The following is a 27,007-nucleotide window of genomic DNA, read 5'->3' as shown; positions in this document are numbered from 1 at the left end:
GTAACCACAGCCTAATATACTACCTTTCTGCAAATATTTGGAGGGATTGGCACTTTTATGTCCTATGGCTATATTCTGGAAAAACCAACTGCTTCCTCTAATAATGCATCTCCTTTCTCTTTTGCCCATGTTCCTCTCCCTTCAGAGCCAGAGCCACAGTTGGGCATTCTAATCCTTAGCAATATTACTCCTGACAGCTTCAATGTGTCCTGGAGCATTCGAGCCAGGTTTTTTGCAAAGATTGTTGTCAATGTTAGTGATTCTCACTCGCTGTATGAGCCCCAGCAATTCACGGTCTCAGGAGACACACAGCATGCTCACATCACGGGCTTGCTGGAGAACACTGGCTATGACATTAGTGTGGCAGGGACCACCTGGGCTGGGGACCCCACGAGACCCCTCACTGCTTTTGTCATGACAGGTACTCATTCAAAGGTTCTCACTTGTCCATTTAGAATTTTGAGATGGGGGACAGCAGAGAGGAAAGGTGATAGGCATTCTAAGGGAACGTCAACCCCCAGTAGAGTCTTCACTCCAGATGTAAACATCTAAGTGAAGAGAGATCAGATCCTCTGGTATTTCGCAAAGAGGGATATTTTGCAGCTTTTCATGGGACATGGAGACCATGTACTCAACAGCTGCATAAAGCTTCCAAGGATTTTCCTGTCTAGCTTTATAGGCTGATACATATTTTAGCAATTCTGGCTGAAAAGTGAGTTCTAAGTTACCCACAGCTTGGAGCAGGAATTTTTGCCATAAATCATGCTAAGTAAGGCAGTTTATAAACCACTTGCCCCAGAAATATAATAATTTCTCTTTTTCTTTAAATAAAAAAAAAAAAAAACACTTTGTCTTAAGTCAGCATCCACAGCAAATTACTGAAGGTTTGACCTAGGGTAGCAGATAAATCCAAACTTAATTGAAGCTTACCCATTTATTGAACTTGACCTCCAACCTCTCTTTGAATTACTGAAGAATTACATAAAGAAATGGCTTTCCGTTTTCTTTCCTGAGATCATCCCAAATCAATGGCAAAGGCTACATACCTCAGAAAATATTTAGAAGTCTCTTGCCTTCCACTACTGATAATTTTCAGGAGACTGACTTTGCCTGCTGATTCACATTAAACCAGGCCTCTCCCAGCATCTAAATCACTACCGACAAAATATGTTAATAAGATCAATTAAATATTTAATTGGAAGCAGCCATGATGACCTAGAAGTGTGAGGGTTTTGATATCAGACCTGAGTGGTTTCTGAACTTCCCCCACATATTCTTAGCTGCATAACCTTGGCTGGTTCTTAACTGTTCTGAATTCCAGTTTCCTTATATTTGACAAAGGGACCCCCACAGCCATTTCTGTCAGCTTTGTCTCAGGATCTAAATGGATATGATAAAGTTTAATGGCTTGGCATCCAGTAGGCATCTTACGATGCTGGGTTCTGTCTGCTGTTTCCTAGGAGGGAAGTAGCATTCTTAAAAATAAACAACAATTCTAGATAGAAACTCAGCAGCTATTGTTATGAAATCATGATTTTCTTACTATTTTCAAGAGAACACTGGACGTGTTTTAATGTAAGATCAAAAAGTGGTTGTTTTCTGTCCCGTTGCCTACTGTGAATTCAGTCATTCAAAAAAGTCTTCAAATGCAGAACATGGTCATTTCTTAGTGGGGCAGGGGAGAGAGTGGTGGGGGCTCCCAGTCTCTTGCCTCCCGATGCACAGGAGGGCAGGAATGGCCAGCCACAGACCCCATCAGGCCATCTCTTGTAGCCTCCCACAGGACCTCCCGCAAAACGGAGAGAAGAAAGGCAGTCTGGGAGGGCTGGTCTTGGGAATCCTAGATCTGGTTACAGCATTGTCTCAGCTAATCCTTGAAGTGAAAAGACCCTGAGTTTTAAAAGAAGCATATTTTTAAAAAGAAAAAAAAAAGCTGAACATGAATGACTATAAATAACAAGACTTTGATTGACTAATTAGCCTGAATGCCCTTCTTTTCATGAGAATCCGCTGCTTTGATGGTGTGGAGGTACACAGAGGCTAGCTATCCAAAGAGACGCCACTTACCTAAATAAACTCAGCAAAAGAACTTGAGACCATTGTCTTGGAGACAAAGAAGTCTGTTTGCACAGTATAAGTGATTTCATCTTCGCCTTCAATAGAATTATGATTTTCGGAAGATCCTTACCTGGAAAAAAAAAAGCCTCAAAACAAATACCAAATATGCTAAATCAGTACAGGAAGTCCAGCCCACAACAAAATTTAAATCTTTGCTTTGAGGATGAGGATATTCATTTACTTGTTCATTCAATCACCAATGACTTCTTTGTAAAACATCTTTCTTTACATTGCATGGATTAGACTCTGGGCATTGGTGTAAGGTCATTTATCTCTTTGGAAGTTTCCATTTAGAAGCAGTAGAAAAGAAGGCTGTAAATGAGGTGTGGCTAAAGCAGCCTTGGTCATGGAGTTGTCAGCCCCATGTCCCCTCCAATAAAAAATACATTCACTATTACTGTGTTTCGTTTTGCTAGAGTGAGGGGCTCTGAACCTTCTCCACCAATCCTACTTAAGCCTCCAGACTTGCCAGCCCTGATGGGGTTGACTAATTAGACACTGGCTTAGAGTGTGGAAAGAGCATTGAGCTTGGAATCAGATGGCCTGGGTGGGAGCCCAGTTTAGCCACCCAGTAGATTTGGAATCCTGTATATAAGTCATTGATCTCTGTTTCCTTAGATATCATGGGGGAGAGGGGGAAGGTAGCAGTAGCTATTTCACAGTGTCATTATGAGGATTAAATAGGAGAATAAACATGAAGCCTTGTCGATTGGTACTTAGAACTTAGCACTTAGAAACTTAGCTGATATAACCTCACTATTTTGGGAATCCCAGTGTGTGAAAAGACCCCTTGATGCCTAAGAAATAAGGGTGCCTGGGACACAGATGTTTGGTGAATGAATGACCAGATGACACCAGAACTTATTAAAGATCCCGACATGTCCTTACCTCCTACTTTATCCAGGAAAACAAACAGCAAAAGAATCAGTGAATTATAGTATTGCTTACTGGATCATAACCCTAATTTGTTAATTCTGCCACATGAAAAAAAAATCTTACCCCCTCCCCCTATTTCAGCTAATGAAGATGTATGTCACTAAGGGGCCTCATTAACTTGATTCAAAATGTGAACTAGAAGTGAAATGGAAACATATGAAATGTACCCAAAAGGAAGTATATCAGTATATTGGGGGGAAAAGAAGAGCTGATTTCCTTCAAGACCAGAAGACAGTTGGAAATAGAGAAAGAGGTACAAACCCAACACAAGATATCCAATTATACAGAGAACAATTCATGGCCTTTGGAGTGAGATCCAGCTAAAAACCTTGCTCTATCACATACTAGCTCTGTGACTTTGGCCAAGCCAATCAACCTCTTTGAAACTCAGGCTTTTTTTTGCCTGTATAATGGGAATATTATCTATCTCATAGGCCTGTTGAGAGATTTACACAAGATAACATCATCTGGCAGCCAATAAGCTCTTACTAAATATTCGTTTTCTGAGAAATTAACACATTTAGTGTTTGATTGGGTATCTCTCAGTATCCGTGGAGAGTTGTGCTATCCCTGCAGGGTCAGTGCTGCTAACCTGAGTTATTTTCACTCCTCCCTTCTTTCAGAGGCCCTGCCCCTTCTGGAAAACCTAACCATTTCCGACATTAATCCCTACGGGTTCACAGTTTCCTGGATGGCATCGGAGAATGCCTTTGACAGCTTCCTAGTAGCGGTGGTGGATTCTGGGAAGCTGCTGGACCCCCAGGAATTCACACTTTCAGGAACCCAGAGGAAGTTGGAGCTCAGAGGCCTCATAACTGGAATTGGTTATGAGGTCATGGTCTCTGGCTTCACCCAAGGGCACCAAACCACGCCCTTGAGGGCTGAGATTGTTACAGGTATTTGGATTCAAGTGAGCCATTTTCTCCTCTCCTTGGTTCCCTTCCATGTAATCCATCTACCATATCACCATGGTTTTAACATTCTTGTCCATTTTCTCTGCTGAATCCATAGATGTGGCCTGTTCTTTTGTGTTTCCCCCCATCACACTCTCCCTTGTCTTATGTCTCTACTGAACACTCCTCTTCTCCCTCTCCAGAAATGAGAAGGTCGAAATGTTTGCCACTTGGCATCCCAAGTCCTTTTAGACCATGTCTTGTCTGTAGTTCTTGTGTGCTTATTCCACATCATCCTCTCCTGTGTACATCCTGGCTGGTCCCCAGCTATGTTTCAGCCTTCTCAAAAGAAATATACCAATGAGTATATTTCAAAGATATACTTATTTACAGCATTTTGTCATCTTAAAATGTCAACTGTGATCTTGATAAACCTACAAGGTGGGCTTGTTATTGAAAACTCAACTGCAGACCTATTATATTGGTAAACACTAATGTCATAGAGATTCTCTGACACAGACTAAATCCATAATTTTCTCAAGACTAATAATTCCTAGAGACACATACATTAACAACATTAACAGTAAAAACTCTGTGTTTCCCAAAGTCTTTCTAGATTTTACTAGTTCCATAGAATATTCAAAGGTCCTACTTGGTGAAGAAGTTCCATGATCAAATAAGTTTTGGAACCACTGAGTTAAACATAGTTTAACAGGATCCTTGACAACAAGGCTTCACAGAAGATCTCAATGCGCCTGTGTCTCTCCAAAAGGGACTTACCCAGGCAGTATTTGACACTGGGTGCCTTTTAAAGAAGAAGAACAAACAGGAATAGTTTGCTCTGAGTACACTTTGGGAAACTCGGCTCTAAATTTACCTTGACATTGAGTTTTGTCTGGTTAAGGCAATCCAAGATAATACTCCAAAGTATGGAGCACAAGAAGTTTCAAGCCTCCGTTTTACCTTCTGAACATTTATCTAATAGTTAAAAAGGCAAGCAAAAAAGTCGAGAGCAGGAGCCTTCTTTAGTACAACAGTACTAACAAGAAAAAAGCAAAAAGACCATAACATAACATTTTAAAGGCCATTTTGCTCAGGATCAAGGGAAATATAATCAGCAGTATCATCATAGGCAACTCTACAGATCATTAATACTGGTTTATTTATCTTTTTAAAAGAAAAGAAAAAGGTCTTACAGAGGATGGGCACTCAGCCATTGGGAGATCAGAGCACAAATGTAAACAAGTTATTGGCTTTGAACTTGTTTAATAATGCATGGGAGGGTCCAAAGCTGAGTCCAGATGTGGATTTATAGAATTGCTTTTAGACAAAACTCACATATGCAAGCAGCCACTTGGCTTGTAGTGAATGTGTGAATTCCATCTTTCCCTTCCCCTAGATCTACTTGTTTGTGTTGGATAATTTTATTTTTGGTATTCAGGACACTTCTATCTCTGAGAGCCACAGGGCCACTGAATATTGATACGCCCACTGGAAAAGAAGATTGCACTGGCTGGTAAATGATGTTCTCTCTCCTCCTCCCATCATTTTCTCCCATCTAGAAGCCGAGCCAGAAGTTGACCACCTTCTGGTTTCAGATGCCACCCCAGACGGTTTCCGTCTGTCCTGGACAGCTGATGACGGGGTCTTCGACAGTTTTGTTCTCAAAATCAGAGATACCAAAAAGCAGTCTGAGCCAATGGAAATAACCCTACTTGCCCCCGAACGAACCAGGGACATAACTGGCCTCAGAGAGGCCACTGAGTACGAAATTGAACTCTATGGAATAAGCAGTGGAAGGCGATCCCAACCAGTCAGTGCTATAGCAACAACAGGTACCGTACACAAACAGGATATAACCAAGAAAAGTCATGACTTGGGGATTTTCTTTCACAGGGTTGGGAAATTACAAGATCTTTGAATGCAGCCAAGGTCTTTCAATTATAGACAGTGTGAGTGTGGACAATTTGGCTAAGCCTTAATTCAAGAAGAGTATGATGCCATTTATTGAATGGGGCTGGGAGGATTGAATGAGATAATTCATGGAAAGCCCATAGCACAGGATTTGGCACATAGCAAAAGCTCAGTAAATTAAAGCTATTTGGATTTTCATTGTTTTCATTAATACATCATCATCATTATAATTATTACATTTTTTAAATTCCAAAGACCCTTCTTTAGGACAATTATCCCATCGTTTTGTTTTTTTTTTGTTTTGTTTTTTTTGTTTTTTTGTTTTTTTGTTTTTTAATGCAGAGGTATAATTCCTTGTTCTTTGGTCAAATGTTTGACCTTAGAGCAGGCAGGGGATAATGGAGAAGTGGTACCTCCACCTATAAAGATGAATATTTATCAGATGCTGTGTGTGAATAATCAGTACCGTGATCAGGAAGGATCAAAGGAGGGAGCTGGCAAGGTCAACAAGCTGCTCTTCATGAAGCTCACTGATTTTATGTGATATTCATAACAACTTTAAAAGGCACTAGAGGGGGAAATGCAGGCCCTTTTCCATGTGAATTGTTTCAAGGAGAAAAAAGTTCATTGGTAACAGTCTCTTTAGAGGGAAAGATCTATGAAAGGTAGGGTGGATTCCTTCCTGAAATTGAGGGAGAAGGAGAGACATAGCACTCCCTAGAGAGAGACTGCTTCAAAGAGGGATCAGAAGAAAGAATCACAAAAGCACAAGGAGGGGTAAAAGGGACCAGAGGAATGGTATATCCCAGCCTCTTCTGTTTGTGCATGAAGAATCTGTGGCCCAGAAAGCCGATGTGATTTGCCTAATGTCACAAGGCCAGGTTTGGGGTAGAACCCAAACACCATCTTATTTTAATTACTACTAAATAAATGTAAGCAGGCTGGATGACAGCTAACTGACAAGGGTACATACTTGCTGTCTCTGACAGGCATTGAGTGCAACATTAGCCAAAACCTTCCCTTGGTCCAGAGATGGGTATTTTATTACATCAGGTTTCAGGACCTACTGAACTAGGAGACGCCACCTACAGAAACCATAATCAGTATTTGTAGGCGTGAAGGAAATGCTGAAATGCAGACAGCAGTTCAGTCAGAGGAAAAATCCTGTTTCTTATTAACTTGGACACCCTATCCCTGGGATGCGGGTCCTTGTCTCCTCCCTCACTGTGGCTGCCCATAAAACAACTTGAGATCAGAGACAGAGCCTGATTTTTGACCTTGGTTTATAAACACTGCCTTCCAAAGTTTACTTCTGATCACTGATTTTGTTTTGCTGATCTTTTTTTCTAGAGGCCCCACAGTGCTAAAGCAAAAAAAAAAAAAAAAAAAGAGAGAGAGAGAGAGAGAGAGAGAATGAATAATCAAGAGCTTTTTCTTTTTCTTCTTCTTTTTTTAAGAACAAAAGAAAAGAAAGGCAGACCCCGTGCTTTGGAAAGCCATTCTTTGATTTCTTTCTTTGGGGTTTTGTATTTCACAGCCAAAGCATGTGTGTGTGTGTGTGTGTGTGTGTGTGTGTGTGTGTGTGTGCGCGCGCACATGTGCATGTGTGTGTGTGTATGTGCACATGTGTGCCCGAATCCCCTCTGTACTTGGAGAGGACAGGGGAGGTGACTCCATTAGACAACACACGTCTGATTCCACCATCACCTCATCAGCTTTAGAAAGTTTCCCTTCCATTTTTCTATCCTTCCTCCTCTTTCCTCTCCTGCACAGTAGTAAACCCTTCTCTGAGATACTCTGTTCCTCCTTATCCTCATAAAAGCTGCTGCAGGTTCTCCTATGGCTCCCTGAGCACAAGCTGCTAGCAGCAAGTGCCCAGTGGCAGGGAAGGCTGTTGGGGGCAATGTACCAAGTGGTGTGGCCTGGAGCCTCTGGGCAGACTCCCTGGAGTCTCATCCTTTCTCTGTACCAGCTGCTTGGTCTTGGGCAAGTCCTTTCTTCTCTGAACCTCAGTCCCCTCATCTGGCAAGTAGACTTGAACTCAGAATTCAGCTGTGAGGTTTAAATAAGCCCATGACTGTTGAGTATTTTGTTGCCTTGCCCATTGTAGCAATATTAGCTATTTTTATGTTTGGGTGATTTCAAGTAAATGTTATTTTTTCATGGATCACTTGGTTCAAAATTAAAAAATTAAAAAAAAAAAAGAACATCTAGCAAAGTCCCTATTCAGCTATGTCCCTGCTACCCAGTTGCTCTGTGTAGAGACAACCAATTTTACCACTTTCTTGTCTATGCAAATAGACAAAATTGACACAAATCTAAGCTCTCTTTTTTAAATTTTGTTGGGGCAACACTCTTGCACACTGTAGTGTATGTGTGTTTCTGGCTTATTAGATCTGAGAGACAATCCCATGAGCCTTATTTACTTAACTATTCCCCTACTGGTGGATACTTAGGTCATAAGTTTTTGTTCCGTCTGGTGATCCGTGTATTTGCAATGGCTCCTCTTCCCCTCCATTGTTTGAGCCACATCTTCACGGCAGCAGTGGCCCTCTTTGGAAAGCCCAGAGTTACCAGAAACATCTTTTGCCATTGGGGATTTAGACACCGGTGTGCCCAAATAGAGGGTCCCCAGAATAGACAGAAAATAGTTAAAAATCCAACAACAGAGTATGATGGCTTTATTCTTCTTCTCTGGAGTTTCAAGTGCTCAGTGAGGAGCCTGAAATGCTTCCTTAGCCTCTCCCCATCACTGCCCCCAGACACACACACATCCCTGGTACTCCCTTCCTCCCTGGAGGCCAATGGGGGAGTCAGTGTCCCTTCTCCCAACTTCCACAATGTGCCGCCCATTCCCCCCTAACATTCCTTTCCCAGCAAGGCAGCCCTGCAAATCCTCTGCTCAGTTCCAGTTCAGATGCACTTGAAACCACACACCGGAGTTGCAACAGCATTGTGCCCCGGGGGCCTGACTCAGCAGGTCTGCAGAGACCCTTGCTTGGCAATCCTTCCTTCTATATGAACCAGGCTCTTTATGCTCGGTGCCTCTGGCTCTGACTCCCATGAAGCATAAAGATAGTAACCACCAATTATAAAGCGTGAGCTCCATGCCACATGAAGCCGGGCAACGGACACACTTTCGTCTCACTGAACCACCATGACCCAGCCAGGCCAGGGAGTGCCACAGTCAGTTCCACTTCACAGAAGGGAAACTGAGACCTCAGGGGGTAAGGTGTTTTTAGCAGGTAAGGCCAGAATGGAATTCAAACCCAGGTCAGTCTAACTCGAAAATCCTTGCTCTTAAACCATACTGGCTACAGTAGCTGTCCCCTTAGCTTAACATAGGACCTCGGACATATGAAGTGTTCAAAAAAAAGTATGTTGAAGGGAGAATAAATTTTTAAAGCTGATTATCAAGGGCCAGGTGATTAAAGCAATGGACATTTGCTCCAGATTTGGGGAGGCAAATTTTTATGCAAATTACGGATAAAAGCCCTCCTCAACCTCCTTGTGAGTTTTTGTTTTTGTTTTTTTTAACAATTCCAGATGTTTCCATAATGGAGTTTTTATTGAAAATCATGCATCCACTTGGGAAGAGAGACAGAGGCATTGCCTTGCTTGGGTCTTCCCAGCTTTTAAGTAGCATGATTTAGTTGCTGTGTGAAGCTCTGTCTTTAGGTTCCCGTTGACCATCTCCTCTGCTGTGGTCCTGGAGACTTAGGGCATTATTTATGACAGAAGGAGATATACTAAAATAACAAATAGTCTTCCACACCTAGGAAGGCCTATTGTCCAAAACTATCACCCCAATGAACCTAGAATTCCATCGCTACTGTCCCATTCCTTCATGTTATTATGCATGGCTGTTTTCCTGCCACTCTAATCAGGCACATCCCTCAGGCGGGCACGATGTATGAGGCTGCTAATTCTTACGGTTTCTACAGCATGGCAGATAATATTGCCATTTTGTAGATGAGAAAACCTAGGATCTAGAGAAACAAAAGCTGTGGCCACAAAGATACATCGAAAATGTGCTAGGACTTGCACCAGTGAGGTTTGCAGTCAGAGTGGAAGGCGGTATGGACCCCGGCAAGCTGCAGGAGAGCCACGGTGCCTTCATCTGCACACCTCACTGGGGTTTGTTGGTTTGTGTTCAGCCGGCCTCATCTAGATCTTTCTTGGAAGTTACTTCAAAATCCAGGGTAGCCCATGGGAAAAATAGTTACATGGGAACGAAAGAGAGAACAATCATGTTTACTGAATTCTTACTTCATGCCAGATTCTGTTAGGGGTTTTACGTCCATCAGCTCTGCTAATCCTAAAAATATTCCTGTAGGTGGACATCATTTTTCCCACTGGACAGATGGAGCAACCGGGGCCCACAGAAGTGAAGGGACCTGCCCCCAGGTTGCCCAGGCCCTCCGTGGTGTTTGGACAATCAAGATCTTCCGGGCTCCAGAGCCCTTGTGGTTTCCAGAGTTTTCCAAGGAGAGGGCAAAACCCCAGGCAACCCCTTCAGAGTCTGGAGGTGCTACCAGGTCACAGGAGAAAGCCAAAAGAGGAGGGAAAAAGAAATGGAGAGGGAAGAAAAACATCTCCCCACAGTGGGCTGTGGGTTTTAAAACTTAATGATCAACGTGGGTTGGAGAAGGGAAAGATGAGAAACAAGTTCCCTGGAGGCCTGAAAATTGTTTCCTGAACTCTCTGCTTAAACATGGTCAGCTGAAGAGGGCAAGGAGCTAAGCCAAGAAATACAGAGCAAAGCCAATGGAAACTGGGTTTGGGGGGAGGTATGGCTGTAGCAGAAACATGGCTTTCCCCCCAGGTGGGCCCAGTGTGTGTGAGGTGTTTGTTTGGTCTCCTGGTTCTGGACCTCCATCCAGTTCTAGGAATGGGTTTGTCGAGGTCAGTTTCCATGTGAACATTATTTCCAGGATCCCCAGGATTCCAGCCGGCTCTGCTGCCCAGTCCTGGGACCCAGAAAGGTCACACCACAACAATGTGCACTGGAGAACCAAGCTTCAGTTTGCTCCTCTGTAAAATGGCTACAACCACACCTTCTCAGAGGTTTCTAAATGAGGGTTAATTCCAATCAATTGCAAAGAACCATACCATTGTCAAGTCTTAGTATCATTTAATAAAAGAAGCTACAATGCAAAGTTTGAAAAAAAAATGCTAAAAATGAAAAATGATAGGATGACATATTCCAAGCTGAGAAACCAGCCAGCCTCACTTCCTTAGATGTCAACTGTGGTGTTAACATTGTACTGAAATGAAACCGAATGGCTGCTTTACAGCCCTGGGCTGTAGAATTGTAGAAACAATTGTTTCTATCGAGTCACAACTTGACCCTAGACCACCACATTCTCTATCCTAAAGGCATGGCTCAGCCACAAACTCTAGGGGCTGTGTTTTCCTGGATAAGGAATCCAGGAAGAATCATTGATGAGCAATATAGTTGACTGTTTCTGGGTTTCTCCTGTGCTTTTTCCTTGACAGCCATGGGCTCTCCTAAGGAAATCAGTTTCTCAGACATCACTGAAAACTCAGCCACTGTCAGCTGGATGGCGCCCTCTGCCCAGGTGGAGAGCTTCCGGATCACCTATGTCCCTGTTGGAGGAGGTAGGGCACTCGAAAAGGGGAGGGGAGGAGTGGCCTGGAGGGTGTGAGTGGGATAGTGAAGAAACCCTGATACTTGCCATCCTCCCCAAATATGACCAAAGAAAATTATTTTCTTCTATTTGAGACCATCTCTGTAGATTTCATTTGTAAAGTGCTCTAAGATCCTTGGAAGAATTACCTTGTGTAGGGTCATTTTATGAAGACCCTCTCCAGCCTTGAAGTTCTCAACTTCTGTGAGAAATGGATCCTGGGGCACCTGGGTGGCTCAGTTGGTTAGGTGTCCAACTTCAGCTTATGTCATGATCTCACGGTTTGTGAGTTTGAGCCCCGCCTCGGGCTCTATGCTGACAGCGTGGAGCCTGGAACCTGCTTCGGATTCTGTGTCCCTCTCTCTGTCTGTCCCTCCCCCGCTTGTGCTCGGTTTCTCTCTGTCTCTCTCAAAAACAAATAAACATTAAAAAATAAAAGAAAAAAAGAAATGGACCCCAATGTTGTTTTCTCATAATGGTAGAGACTCTAAATACACTGGCCTTTTTCTCTTTGAGCACACTTATCTGAAAAGTTGATCTTGAGCTGGATGTATGTGAAGTTTTACCCTTTGATTTCCAAATCGGCCTGTCTCAGTACAGATGGGGAGTTGTGACTTAGTAGAGCTGAGAGTTCTAGTCCAGCGCACAGGGGCCACAACAAAGACCATGCTTGGCTGGGGGCGGCGGGGGCGGGGATACACAGTCAAATCTGCCTCAAGACATTCTGGCAAGCAGAAGGATATACAGAAAGGATGGTTGATACCTCTTCAAAGGGATGATGTAGCAGCCCAGTGGAAGTTTGGCCAGCTGATATACAAGCTCCTCACCAGCCCTGAAATTCTAAGAAGTATGAATTCAGGCCTTTTAAATAAATATAAGTACGAACTTGACTATGACCATCTTCTTTTCTTAAAGAGTAGGATCTCTGCTAGTAAGGGAGTCTGTATATTCCAAAGCTAAGACAATGGGTTAAATATATCAGATATACATTAAGAGTGAGCTTTTCATAGTCTTTGTGGGAAAAATAAATAAATAAAATGTGCATGACGTGCCAACTCTCTACTGAACGGAAACTTGCCATTTTTAGCACGTTGTGATTTCATGTTTTTTCCTCTCCTGGCTTGCTTTTTGGCATCTGCATGGATGGAAAAAAAGTATTATACAAAAAGTAAGGCCTCTTCTCTTACGCCAGAGGGTAGGAGCAAATGAGAGGAAGTCAAGAAAATGGTACTGGATAAAGGCATAGTTTCATTTCCAAATTGGATACACCATTCTTGGGGCGATGGTATGTTTCAGTGAGGTTCACCATTCCCGATCTTGCTTTTGCCGGGTTCCAGGGACACCCTCAGTGGTAACTGTGGACGGGACCAAGACTCAGACCAGACTGGCGAAGCTCTTGCCTGGAGCAGAATACCTCGTCAGCGTCATCGCCGTGAAGGGCTTTGAGGAAAGTGAACCCGTCTCAGGATCGTTCACCACAGGTGTTTTTCTCACCTTCCGTATTATTGCTCATGACTCAGCAGCTGGAAAATTTTCTTTTATTTGGGAAACCCTAGTGGAAAATGGACTGAATTTGGAGCACAGGAGACCTCATTTCTGGCCCATCCCCAGCCTTTTATGGGCAGGGTAAACTTGCCTTCATCCTTACCCTCCCTGGGCCTCCCATTCCTTGGGTTAGTGTGGAAGAAAGAGTACAAGTTTGGGAGTCACACTGACCTGGATTGAAATCCCAAGTCTACCACTTCTAGATACATGAGCTATCAGTTAATTTTTCTAGGATCTGGTTTCCTTCTCTGTAAGATGGGTATAATTCTGCTTCCTTTGCAGAAGGTGCTGTAAGGATCACATGAAATGATATCTGTAAAGCTTCTGTAAATGTAAATGACTGTGCACATTAATCCACCTCCTTCCCTCCCTGCCTATTGAGACAGTCCTTCCAAACGGGTGCTTCACACTGACATGTAACAGGGACAGCCATAAAGTACTCTTGATTGGGCAGTCACTGTATTCCAGGCACTGTTACTAAACCCTTTGCCGTTAAATCATTAAAATGGCTGTTATCATTCCCATTTTGCAGAAGACACAACCAAGATCCAGGGAAATTAAATACCTTGGCCAAGGCCACAGAACTAGTGATTGCTGAAGCAAATTTGAACTTGGGTCAGCCTCACTCCAAGCCCTGTGTTCTTCTAAATAGAGGATTATTGTCCTATTATAACCTGATTTGTACAGCATGCTGTAAGGAGGGGGAAATAATGAATTGCACTGAAGGAGAATGAAGTGGAAAATTTCTTTTCAGGCAGCCATGTCTCTGAACAATTTATCCTTTGATAGACGAGCAATTATCCAGTCTAATCCATTAAGGGATCCAAAGAATGGGCCTCATAGGAAATTTTAAAAATATCCTAATAGTCTAAAAAAGTTGATAATATGCAATTAAAACATCCCATCTGAACCCAGAGTCCTGTCCGCCCTGCCACACAGGCCCTATTTCCCCCATAGAAATCTTTCATTCATGACTCTCCGTGGCAACAGATTGCAAAAGCTTGGGTGCACTTCCTCCTGAGGCCCATTGTCCTCGGCATTTAAAGGAGATCCTGTACAGGCAGGCCGAAACAGGAAGGAACTCAGAGCAGACCGTGTGGGCTTCCAAAATTATTCTGCCTCCTCCTGCTTCTCAGGCGGGTCATCACATCTCTTGGAGCTCAGGAGCCTCATCTTTGAAGTAAACTAATGACTGCTGCCCTCCACCCTCCCAGGGCCATTGTCCTAGAATAACTGAGTAATAAATGCAGATGCTAGGGGGCAACAGTCGTATTTAGGTTAGTTTCTGAGAAAGGGATATCGGGTAGTATGGGTGGCTCAGTCAGTTAAGCATCCAACTCTTGATTTTGGCTCAGGTCATGATCTCATGGGGCATGAGATGCAATCTGGCATCAGGCTCTGCACTGGGTGTGGAGCCTGCTTAGGGTTCTCTCTCCCTCTCCCTCTGCCCCTTTTCCCCACTCAAAAAAAAAAAAAAAGTAACAATAGCAGCTGCAGTGAGCTAGCGCTATCCCAGACATTTCACACACATCGTCTAGTTCATCCTTAGAGCAGCCGCCCTCTGATACCTGAAGAAAGTGAGGTTTGGAGAAGGGCACACCGACACTAGGCAGAGAAGCTGTGGTAGAACCCAGGGTCGCAGCCTCTGGGGCCTGGCTCTATGTTGCCTGTGAGCCACCTAACTGGAGCTATCCTTTAAAGCCCAGAAGAGCCTCTGGCCGCCTGTGCCCCCTGTTTTTGTAACAAGTGATATGAACTATAATGATAACCCTCATCATGTGCCCAGCCCTTTACAGTTTATGTAGCTCCTTTTCACCTCCGATATCATGTGAGCATCAAAATAACACTGAGGATAAAGCCAGACAGAATCAGTATCCCCATTTTACAAGTAGGGAAGTAGAGACCCAAGATTACCTAATCAGCAAGGGAAGGAATCATGACTCCAACCAAGGTGGTCCTGGCTCCAGACTCAGGACTCGGAACTGTCCACACAACAGACACTGTGTCCCAACCCCAACACCAGGAATCTAGGAGCAGGGAGACTGCAGAGCAGCTGTGTCTGATGTCCTACCCCATGACTGCCTATCTCTCCAACATATAGTCACCTCTCTTTGCAGCCCTGGATGGCCCATCTGGCCTGGTGACAGCCAACATCACTGACTCAGAAGCCTTGGCCATGTGGCAGCCAGCCATTGCCCCTGTGGACAGTTACGTCATCTCCTACACAGGGGAGAGAGGTAAGGTCATGTCTGAGACCCTCCCCACCAGGAGGAGTGTCTGTCCTGTTCTACCTCTTCCCCGTCACCTTTGGTCCAGGATGGCAAAACTACACGGGTAAGCTGGAAGGCCAGAGACGTCCTTGCGGCTGTCAACCTCAGAATAGACTCATGGGCCGAAGGCTGGGGCTGGATGGGTGGGTGTGGAGGGCCTGGCCAGGGTGGGGGCAAGGGAGGCCTTACCCATCCTCATGTGCTTGCTGACGAATCAAGAGCATCAGTGTTGTGGTTACACCAAGGAAGGCCAGGAGGTAATTTCAAGGAAAACAAAGAGCACATCTCCAGCCTGCATGTGTCTCCCCAGCCTGTCCCTCCTCCCCTGCTAGTGTCCCTGCCTATCACTGTGAGACTTCCTCTCTAAGCAGCAGTTGTCATCTCTTACAAAGAATGAGTTCAAAATCTTGAGTCTTAAACAGATCATTTCAGGGGCACCTGGGTGGCTCAGTCAGTTAAGTGTCTGACTTTGGCTCAGGTCATGATCTCACGGCTCGTGGGTTTGAGCCCCCCGTCGGGCTCTGTGCTGACAGCTCAGAGCCTGGAGCCTGCTTTGGATTCTGTGTCTCCCTCTCTCTCTGTGCCCCGCCCCTGCTCATACTCTGTCTCTCTCTCTCAAAATTAAATGAAAAATTTTTAAAAATTTAAAATAAACAGGCCATTTCAGGAGGTGCTGGAGAACCTGGGATTCTTAGAGGCCACAGAGGGAGCCAGTTGTAACAGGCGTGATTGAGAAATCAGAAGTGATTTCTCCTTGTCTTTGCGGATATCTGTGCTAATTCATTTACTCAGTTATAAGACTAAACACTTGTTCAGGGCACCAGCACGCCATGACCACCAAAACATAAGATCAAATACAAATAAGAGAGAGGAGAAAGAGATTTCTTTTCGGTGAATGAATTCATGTTTTTGTAATGAGCTACGCTAGAAAAAAATTTTCCTATCTTAATCCCAAAGCATATGGAAGTTTTCATATTTTATGGTTCAGTATTGTTTTACTTGCAGTGACAATGTGAAAGGCATCATAACCCATGTCTGGGGCCTCTGAAAATCTTAATTCTCCCTTGGACACTAGCTAAGAGAGTTCTTTGTAAGCATAGAGCAAGTTGGGGGTTGAGGGAAGAGAGATTCTTGGGTTTATTCTTTTTACACTTCTGTTTCTTCATTCATTCATTCATTCATCTCTTCAATTCTTAAATATTCCCTAAGAGCAAACTCCTCCGAGTCAGGGAATCTGGGGTTATCACACCTATATATAGTAAATTAAACTATAGTTCACAGTGATTATGGAACAAGTCGAGGCAGGTCTAGGAAAGGGGGTTTCAGGGATGACAGACAGGATGACCAGTTCATCCCAGTTTACCCAGGGCTTTCCCAGTTTCAGCACTAAAAGCCCCACACCCTGAGAAACCTCTCAGTCCCGGGCAAGCCAAGGTGGTCAGTCACATGTGACTCAGAAATAAACACACATGCCTGGCACCATGGTTCAGTATCTGTCACTGGACTTGACCCAAAGGGCTCTGGGAAGCAGTAACCAGGCTCTGGCGTGTCTGCAGTTGCCCAATTTGTGTGGCTCCCCAGCCTCATGATTTGACAACATCTGTCAAATTATAAAAGGACATGACAGTAAGCCAAAAGGAGGTGAGAGCAAGCAATGGGACACATTAAATCTGGGCAGCCCTAGGCTTGGGGACATTAGCTACAACTCTCCTCTAGCTGGTTCCCACACCTCAGCTACAAAGCTGCCCCAGCCAGCACCATGTGGAAAGCCCTGACCCCCCCCCACCCCATCCCCTTTCTTTTCAGTGGTGCCCGGAAAAATCCAGTCCCCGTGTGATAAATCCTTTGTATATGAGGTGAGCACTCCTCATATACAGAGCGAGGAGGGTGTGTCATTTCAGAAATCAAAACCTGCCTTTCTGCAGGGTCACTGAAAATTGTTGCTAGAAGTAGATGTGTGTGCCATGTGCCAAGTGTGCTGACGGCTCACACAGGGAGAGGTAACTGCCTCGGTGTGTGTATTTTATGTCTAGTGCCAGAAATTACACGCACGGTGTCCGGGAACACAGTGGAGTATGCTCTGACCGACCTCGAGCCTGCCACGGAATATGTGCTGAGAATCTTTGCAGAGAAAGGGCCTCAGAAGAGTTCAGTCATCACTACCAAGTTCACAACAGGTACAAAGACGCTGGGATTGGGAAGACGCCCACCCACAGCCTTCATCTTCAGTGCTCATGCTCTCTAACCCTTCTTTCTTAAATCAGATCCTTGCAATGTGATGATGTCAGCATCAGCTAAACTCACCAGTGCCCACTCAGTCAGGACCTTAAGAAACACACCATTTCCTTTTGAACTGAAATGACCTGTTCTCCCCATGGACTAGGAAATGGTTTTAAAAGGAGGGCTTTTTAAGTGGAAAACCAGGCCCCACTGGCCCCAAACCCACTGTTTAATGATCCATGTTCTAGGCAGGGAAATATTTTTAAGAGAAAGATGTTTCAGGCACGTTTTCCTAGACGTCCATTGGGTTTTTATACATTGAGATCTTCTTACAAACTGTGGCAAGCTGGGAAATAGAGGAAGCATCCTCTCAGTAGAGGTGAATGCCAATATCAGCATTCATCTGTCCTGTTACTGAAGAGCAAGAGAGGTTGGTAATTACGTTCACAGCTGTGTCTTTCTCCCTAAATCCACCCAAGACCAATCAAGAGTATGTAGAGCTCAGGAAAATCTGGCCCTTAGGATGAGATGAACCACAGAGAATTATGTCTTTAGAGATCACATGACTCAACCTCCTCATTTACTGATGGGGAAGGTTCTGCCCAAGGTCATACAGGTCAACAGTAGGGCAAGGACTTGAACCCAGGCTTCCTGATAACCCAGCCAGGGATTTCTGTCCTATAGTTGCTGACGTATTTGATAATAAATGACTTATCTTCTGCAGACCTTGATTCTCCAAGAGACTTGACTGCTACTGACGTTCAGTCGGAAACTGCTCTCCTCACCTGGAGACCCCCCAGGGCATCTGTCACCGGTTACCTATTGGTGTATGAATCTGTGGATGGTACAGTCAAGGTAGCTTGAAGTATATAAACTCTCTACTGCTGTTTGAAACATGTACATGATCCTCAAAAGAGAAAAGAATTACCCTAGGGTTGTTTCTCCCCAATACAGCTAGGGAGCTGAGAAGAAAAAAAAAAAACAAATTAATAGGGACTGGATGTCATGCCAGACCTTCTGAATCATATTCTCCAGCCTCCCTGTCTCATTTTAACCAGACTCCAGTTTTGATAGCCCGCCAAGATCAAAAACCACTGCTCACAAGACTTGAGGACATTTTAGGAGCTGGGTTCATGGTGCTTTAATGTTTTATTAAGCAAAAGCCAAAGGCTTCTTCAGAATATTTGCCATATATACAATGTCACAGATGGTATCATTCCATTAGATATTGAAACATACATCACCATGTTCTTATGCCATCAACCGTTAATACTGTTTACAGCAGTTATTTATATGCTCTCCTCTTTTTCCCGTACTTTCCAATTTGAAATAACTTTAGCTGTTCCTTTCACATAAGTGAACTTTATCTCTAAACTTTATTTTCTAAACTTGTTACTGAATTTTTAATTTTGGTCATCACATTTTACATTTCCAAGATCTTTTACTTATTCCCTGTTCATTCATCTTCTTCTAGCATATTGTTTATATTCCGTGCATCATTTTCTTGTTATCTCTAAGAATATATGTTACTGGTATTTTATTCTACAACCTGAATAGTGTCTCTTCCAAGTTTCTTTCTTTCTTTCTTTGGGTTCCACTGCTGTTGTTCGGTTGGGTCTTCTTTCATGTTGGAGACTCCCACCCAATGCCCGATGGCCCTTTTGTCCTTGAGCCAAGAATGAAACAGTTTATTGGGAGTCCCAAATGCATTCACAGGTCTTGTCAACTATGGGGCTCAACATAGAGTGAGTAAGCAAGTACCCAGTCATTTTGTTGGGGGACTCACAAATAGTGGTACTATAAGCCTTTGCTCTTGAGCTAATGCATCTCTCTAGAGGTTCCTCCAACCCTTTCAAACCAAGCTGCTAGGAGCATAGGTGGAAGAAGAGCCTGGGCTCCTATGTGAACAAACCTTCATTTCTGTTTCCACTGTAGCACCACTGAGCCTGGTGGATTACAATCCAGAATCTTCTCTCTGGCTCAGTCTCTCCAGAGAGTAACCTCAGCCTTTCATCTAGACTGGGAAGGACAGTCCTCTAGACTGTTGAAGAGAGCTTGGAGAGCTTGGAGTCCTCTAGACTGTTGGAGAGCTTGGCATCTATTCCTTATTTAAGCTTTTAAACACACCTTTGTTCAGCCATGCCCCACACTAGTCTTCAAAGGCAGCTTTGCTTTTGTACACATTCCATTCCTGAACTTGCTGGACTCTGTGGTGTTCATCAACCCGCTTCTGACTGGCCCCACCCGCTTAGTCAGTTATGCCCCAGCTTTCTCAGCTCTGCCCCCTCACTTGTCACTCCATGGCACCCCTTCCCATCTGTCAAGATCCTGTTGACATTGCATGCCTGTATCTGTCCCCTCTATCATCCACCTCATCCTTGTGGGCTTATACTTTATATCCCTTTACCCTCATTGTAGTGGGTTTCAGAAGAAGATAGAACTAAACTGGCATATCCACTCTCCCATGTTTAACTAGAAGTGAACACACATTTCTAGTCTCTACCATGGCCCTTCTTTGAGTTGGAATAACAACAAACTAACTCCCTGTGTTCATAGAGGCAGTCCTTTACATAAGCACCTTGTGTCAGTGTTCACATAATGTGAAATGAATGCATTGGACTCACCAATCTTGAAAGTCCCTTCCCAGTCAGGCCTTCTAGGACTTTGTTTACCTGAAGTCCTGAGCCTCATTTCGATCTACCCTGACTGCATAGAAAGCCACTTTGCACAGCAGCCGGAAGAGCTGAGGGGTAATTGTATCGCCAAAGTAATTCAATGAACCCAGCTTTGCACCTGATCCTTCCCCAGGGACCAGACCTGGGGAATCACACAAAGGTCACCAGGTCACTAGTGTCCACTTACTGACTTACTTTGCTGCATGTCCAATCCCTGAGTTTTTATGTTTCACCCAAGAAAATCAACCTGGTGAAGGAGGAAAGAGTCCTGGGCAGGATGTTGGGAGACAGAATGCAAGACCGTCTTCTGCCACCAACAAATCGTGGGGAGAGAGCAAGTCTTGCAGCTCCTTTGAAATTCAGCCCCCACCCTCCATCTGGAAGAATCAGGATAACCTCACCTTCCTGGTGTGACGGTGCGAGAGAACCTTCCAGGCACCTCCACACTGCCTCATTTTTGCCTACACCTTGTTGGCTGTATTTGCAGGTTGTAGACAGCACTGATGAGTTTGGTTTGCCAGAAGCGTAGGTTGAAGGTTGTAGGTTGAATTTCAATTCCAGACACCAAAGTCATCTGCTAAAAGGTGAATTCTCAGGCATTGGAAGCTAGAAAGAGGATTTGAAAAGGAAGAAGATCTCTTGAAAGCTGAAATTAATATCCTCTGGACAGCAGCCCAGTAAGCAAAATCACAACCTACAGGGGTAGTTAGGAGACGTCTGACAGCAGAGGCACATGTACACCTCTCCTGGACAGTTCTGTCCTGGGAAAGAGACATGCCAGCTCAGCTCAGACTTTCATTGTGCCATGCCTACTGAACTACTGCAGTCATCCCCCGACTCAAGAGATCCCCAGACTGACTGCATGAGAATCATCTGAGGAGCTTCTTAAATATGCACCCGGCAGAGCCCCACTTCTGGCTCTTATGATGCAGTCAGTCTGGGATGGAGCCCAGGTGTTATATTATTTTAAAGTTTCCCAGAGGAGGATGAAAAAGTGCCATATTAGGGGCCACTGGTATAACTGGTCTCTAAACCTTTTGCCCTTTGCGTGATTCACCTTGCTACCAAATTAAGCTGGGTTCACATCATTCATTTGTTCAAAAGCCCTTTTGGGAATCTGCAGCTTATCATGATAAACTTCAATTTCCACAGCTTGGCATTTAAGGCCCTTTGGAATCTGGTCTTTTCCCACTTCTTCCACCACTCCACCACCCAAAATCAAGTGTGTTTGAGATAAATCATTACCTTCTCATATTATTTTCATTTGCTCACCCCCTCTGGCTTCAGCACCTTTCCTCATGCCTCAGTCTCCCCATTTCTGATGTCCCAGAAGTAAGCATGGAGCCTGGCACAGAGTGAGACTCAGTGGATTCTTCTGAATGAAGAAATGAATGGATGGGTGAATGAATGAATGTATCATCTGTACACTGATGATTTATGTGGCCAAAAACTATTATATTCTCTCTTCTGCCCTTAGGAAGTCATTGTGGGTCCAGAAACCACCTCCTATAGCCTGGCAGAGCTGAGCCCATCCACCCACTACACAGCCAAGATCCAGGCATTGAATGGGCCCCTGAGGAGCAAGCTGGTCCAGACCATCTTTACCACGAGTAAGAGTCTCAGAGTATATCTGAGTCTTGAGGTCAAACTTTGTGAGACTAGACCAACCCTCCTCTTCTCCCCTGACTCTGAGAAAATTTTTCCATCAAACCCCTTAAAAGGATCAATGCCTTGCTACTACCTGAAAGCCTGATGGATGTGGGTACAGGAAGTTAAGGACCTCATTATGAAAAGGAAGGAGGGCCAGTAGGGAGACATCTATATTCAATCCCTATCTCCACCACTTGCTCGTGTGTGATTTAGGAAAGTTGCTGTCATTTTATAAGCCTCAGTTTCTTCATCTATGCAATGGGATCAATAAGCATCCCTTCCCCATAAGGACCTTGATCTCCTAGCCCAGGGTGTGGTCCATGGTCAAAGCTCATCGTAAGCTGTGTCCCTTTTTCTCTCCTTCAGCATGTCAGCATTTACAAAGCCTGTCCACATTCAAAATCAAAAGCAGTCCTCCCACCAAGACGGTAGGATTATCATGCCCAGTTTTCTGTTGGGGTAGCAGAGGCTCCCAGACACAAAATGACCTGCTCAAGGCTATAGCATGACTTAGAGTCTGATCTGGGCTCAGATGTTCCAGGCCCAGAGAACCACCCCTACAACACAGACACGGGCTATCTTCGGCAGATAGAGAACATGCAAGGCATTTCATTGGTGAATTAAGAGGAAGCATGCCTTCCTGAGGGAGGGGGGAGTCAGCCTTTGGAAAGGCCTGGATGTGGGGTACACAGAGTGCATTCCGGTGCTGCCTCTGGCCCTTCACACTCCCCACAAGTCAATCTGCACACATCTACTGAGGGAGGTGCAAAATTGAAAGTTATCATCTCTTTGCCAGATCTCATGCCGGGTACTGGGAGCACAGAAATTTGAATGTGCTTTAAAGATGCTCCCAGACCAGAGCCGGGAAAGAAACAAGGAAACAGCTAATGATACAACCTCCAGTGAAGGTGCAGTACAGGGAGGAGGTCAGATCAGAAAAAAAGAACTGCTGTGACCGTCAGTTCTCCATCCCACCTGCTAAGCACAGCTCCAGAATTGTCCATGTCTATCAAGTTTTATTCTTTTTGCATCACATCACTTGGAAATTCCCCAGACATTCTTGTTTGGTCCCTCTAAGACTCCCGGGCTCAGGGCAGTTAAATGACTTCTCCAGTGTCCCAAGACAAGGAAGTGTAAGTTCAAGACTAGAATCCTTGTCTTTGGCTTCCAAATCCTCTGAAGAGATTGGGATGCATCATTATTAGATGCCCAATAGAGTGTCCTGATCCACAGTGAGCCACCTGTGGGTGCCTAAGACCCAGCCATCTGGCCAGGACCTAGGTCTTCATCAGGTGTTGCCTGGCTGCTTGAGGTAGATCAAGGTCAGCCCGATACACGCTCCTCACAGGGGCTCAGTTCTCCTCCCACTGATATCATTGGTGGTTTCCATGAATATAAGAGACTGAGATGGGTCCCTTATATCCGTAATCTCTAAAGCCTCATTGCACCCCCACCAAATGGGTTTTATCCTTATCTTGAACATGAGAGAACAGAGCCGCAGAGAGGTTAAGTTGCTTACTCATAGACATCTAGCTAATACACGGTAGAGGGGCAGTTTGAAATCCCCTAACCCAATCCTCCTTCTCTAAGAGGGCCACTCTTCCTTCTTATCCTGCAGTTGGACTCCTGTACCCATTCCCCAGGGACTGCTCCCAAGCAATGCTGAATGGAGACACGACCTCTGGCCTCTACACCATTTATCTGAATGGTGATAAGGCCCAGGCTCTGGAAGTCTTCTGTGACATGACCTCTGATGGGGGTGGATGGATCGTGAGTATCACCGAAACAGGCTCCAGAGTCCTCGTCACGGAGCTTGGGGGCAGAGGGCTCAGCAGGGGTGGGAGGGGGGAGGGGGAGGTCCTCCCCATGCACTCAGACACCAAATGTGCATGAGGTTTTGCAAGACAGTGCCTGTCACACAGAGACACTCAGGAACTATCTCTTAAACAAAGGAATGGGAAAGAAACAGAGGATTAAAAAACAACGAGAAAATAATTTTCTTGTAATTTATCTCATCTGATCCTCAAACAGCTCTGTGATGCATAAGAATGATGGTGGTCATGGAGCCTATCATGTGGATTAATTAGTATTTGCTAACCACCAGGCACTGTGCTAAGAGTTTCACATGAATTATTTGCAATCCCATTACTGTTCGAGCTGGGTAGTATTTTTTTTAATTCATAAACTTTGTTTTTCAGAGCAGTTTTAGGTTCACAGCCAAAGTGAGCATAGAGTGAAGAGAGTGCCCATATACCCCTTACCCACGTGCATGGCCTCCCCCACCAGCAACATCCTACACCAGAGGGTGCATTTAGAACCTCTGCCTTGACACATCATTATCACCCAAAGCTAGGTGGTATTTTTAATCCCTGTTTCTCAGGTGGAGGTGGCCTGCCCAGAGTTACACAGCAAATTAGTTTCGCACAGAGCTGGGGAAGGATGCTTTTCCCAGTCTGATGTTCTTCCTCTCAGATTCCTTCCCTTTCTTTCAATAGCTAAAGCGCACCCTGATTCCTTGCTTATGTTATAGGTGTTCCTGAGACGCAAGAATGGACGTGAGGATTTCTATCGCAACTGGAAAGCCTATGCTGCTGGGTTTGGGGACCGCAGAGAAGAATTCTGGCTTGGTAATGCAGCCCTGCATGTTGGTGTCCCAACTGCCCATTTCTGCCCTCCTTGTCATTTGTCCTAACAGCAACCCATGGGAGAGAAGGAAGCTAGGAGGAAACGGTGGCTGTGGTAGTAGACGCAGAATTGCAAATCTTCAATGGAAAAGACGTTAAATTCTCTAGGTCATTAAAAATAAAACTCTGGTTGAGGCACCTGGGTGGATCAGTCAGGTGAGTGTCCGACTCTTGATTTTGGCTCAGGTCATGATCTCAGGATCGGTCATAAGATCAAGCCCTTCCTCAGGCTCAGCTCAGAATGTGGAGCCTGCATGGGATTTTCTCTCTCTCCCTTTCTCTCCGCCCCTCCCCCACTCGTGCTCTCTCACACACACTCTCTCTCTCTCTCTCTCAAAATAAGTAAATAAACAAAATAAAATAAACCTCTGGTCTATCCTTGAGCCTCGTGGCACTCATGCAAGGTTCGAAATCCCCACTTTGCGCGTGGGAGAGAGAGATGAAGCTGTGTGCCCGCGGGAATCTAGCCAATAAGCAGTTGAGCGGCCTCTTGAAATTCCCCCAGACCAACACCACAATGCCATCATCCATCCACCCGTCCATCCATCCATCCGTCCATCCATCCGTCCATCCATCCGCACATGCGGCTCGCACTTGCAGACAATCTCCCCATAGAGGACACTGTTCCGCACTCTGGTGCCCAGGGCCCCAGCATGTCTGTCCAGCTGGCAACCATTGCCTCTCTCTTGCAAGAAGCTTGGGAGTTGAAAAGGTGCTTTCTCCACCTTATCTCCTTTGATCCTTTTTAAAAATGCTTATTTATTTATTTTGAGAGAGGGAGAAGGGGAGAAGGGGCAGAGAGAGAGGGAGAGATAGAATCCCAAGCAGGCTTCGCGCTGTCCGCTCAGAGCGGGATGCAGGACTTGATCTCACAAACCATGAGCCGAGATCAACAGTCCTACTCTTCATCCATGGAGCCACCCAGGCACCTCCACTTTGATCTTCACAATGCCCTAGGAAGTTGGCAGGACAAAGATGTCAACCCAATTTTACCCAAGGCTCAGAAACATCCTGTATTTTGCCCGGTGTTGTGCCAGTGAGGAGTGGACCAAACTGCAAGCCCAGGTTTATGTGACACCAGCCTCTTTCGAGAGCCTAACTTGCTGCTCCTATGGGGTGGATGGAGTAGAAACAATGGCCTCGGTCACTCGTGCTGCCTCTGTAACCCTTGCCTGTCCTCCACAGGGCTGGACAATCTACACAAAATCACAGCCCAAGGGCAGTACGAGCTCCGGGTGGACCTGCGCGACCACGGGAAGACCGCCTATGCCGTCTACGACAGGTTCAGCGTGGGAGATGCCAAGACTCGCTACAAGCTGAAAGTGGAGGGGTACAGCGGGACCGCAGGTAGGTATGGGGTAGCCACACTTCCGGTCTCTGGAACCACAAAAAGCCTTCCTTGTGTTTTTAGCTAATTTCCTCATCACTCCTTGCTTCATTAATCCATCCACTTATCAGATCAACAAAATTCCTGAATCCTTATTAGGTACTAATCCAGAACGTCAGCTGAACAGAGCTGGCTAGATATTTTAGTCACCAGAACAGAGTAGGTTGGGAATCAGAAAATATGTCTTTTTCATACCCATTTCTAGATAGCAGTTTTAGGTGGACAGAAAAACAGTCTCCTGGAGGCCTAAATACTCATCTAATCCAGTACATCTAAATTTATTGTGCACATATGACCCCAGGGGACCCTGTTAATGTGCAGGGGCTGACATCCCCAAGATTCTGCATTTCATACAGATTCCCTGGTGATGCCACTGTTTGGGGATGCTGCTGGTCTGCGGACCACACTCTGAGTAGCAGACAATCCTCTCCATCACTAACTGCTCGAATCTTTTCTAAGACATCCTTGCCACGTGGTCATCCAGCCTCAGCCTGCACACCTTCATGACCAGAAGCTCACTGCCTTTTTTTGTGTGTGTTTATTTATTTTGAGAGAGAGAGAGAGACAGAGAACGCAAGTAGGGGAGGGGCAGAGAGAGAGGGAGAGAGAATTCCAAGCAGGCTCTGCACTGTCAGCACAGAGCCCGACATGACACTTGATCCTATGAACCTCGAAATCATGACCTGACCCGAAATCAAGAGTTTGTCACCCAACTAACTGAGCTACCCAGGCGCCCCAGCTCACTGACTTTCAAGTGGCCCTTTCATTCCCTTTCTGGTACAAAACCTAGCTCAGATCTTGAAGATTTCATGGACTTGAAATGGCCTTGGTGTGGTTTTTCTGGCTCTATGGTAGAGGAGAAATTAAAGAAGCAACACGCATCCAGGCCACTAGGTAGCGTCTTCTACAGATATTCCACATGCATCACCCCTCCTCAGTTCTCACAGAAACTCCTCCAGGAAGATATTGCTGTTACACAGATGAAGAAACTGAGGCCCAGAAAAGTTGGGTGATTTGACCTGGGGTGAAGCAGCTTGTAGAAGGTGTACCCAGGGGGGCAGGCC

General features: G+C 45.0%; 1 protein-coding gene and 1 long non-coding RNA gene across 2 annotated transcripts in view; one reads left to right on the top strand and one right to left on the bottom strand.

The window, feature by feature from the left end:
* TNC (tenascin C) overlaps positions 1-27,007 on the top strand; it is a 95,012-nt gene that overhangs the window by 63,497 nt on the left and 4,508 nt on the right. The window contains exons 16-26 of the mRNA XM_030293782.1: positions 3,678-3,950; positions 5,510-5,782; positions 11,361-11,483; positions 12,850-12,993; positions 15,175-15,294; positions 17,361-17,504; positions 18,272-18,402; positions 21,700-21,832; positions 23,491-23,642; positions 24,403-24,499; positions 25,742-25,903. Of these exons, the coding sequence (XP_030149642.1) occupies positions 3,678-3,950; positions 5,510-5,782; positions 11,361-11,483; positions 12,850-12,993; positions 15,175-15,294; positions 17,361-17,504; positions 18,272-18,402; positions 21,700-21,832; positions 23,491-23,642; positions 24,403-24,499; positions 25,742-25,903 (1,752 nt within the window). The remainder of the gene's footprint in view (positions 1-3,677; positions 3,951-5,509; positions 5,783-11,360; positions 11,484-12,849; positions 12,994-15,174; positions 15,295-17,360; positions 17,505-18,271; positions 18,403-21,699; positions 21,833-23,490; positions 23,643-24,402; positions 24,500-25,741; positions 25,904-27,007) is intronic.
* On the bottom strand, positions 1,847-21,591 carry LOC116738424. Its single transcript, XR_004344348.1, has 3 exons — positions 21,468-21,591; positions 20,624-20,828; positions 1,847-2,188 (listed from the first exon to the last, which is right to left on the bottom strand). It is a non-coding gene; the product is annotated as an uncharacterized LOC116738424 (long non-coding RNA).

This window comes from Lynx canadensis, chromosome D4, assembly GCF_007474595.2.
Source record: "Lynx canadensis isolate LIC74 chromosome D4, mLynCan4.pri.v2, whole genome shotgun sequence".
Taxonomy (NCBI): domain Eukaryota; kingdom Metazoa; phylum Chordata; class Mammalia; order Carnivora; family Felidae; genus Lynx; species Lynx canadensis.
The sequence above is the reverse complement of the archived record's forward strand: the minus strand, read 5'-3'. Positions and strand labels throughout refer to the sequence as shown.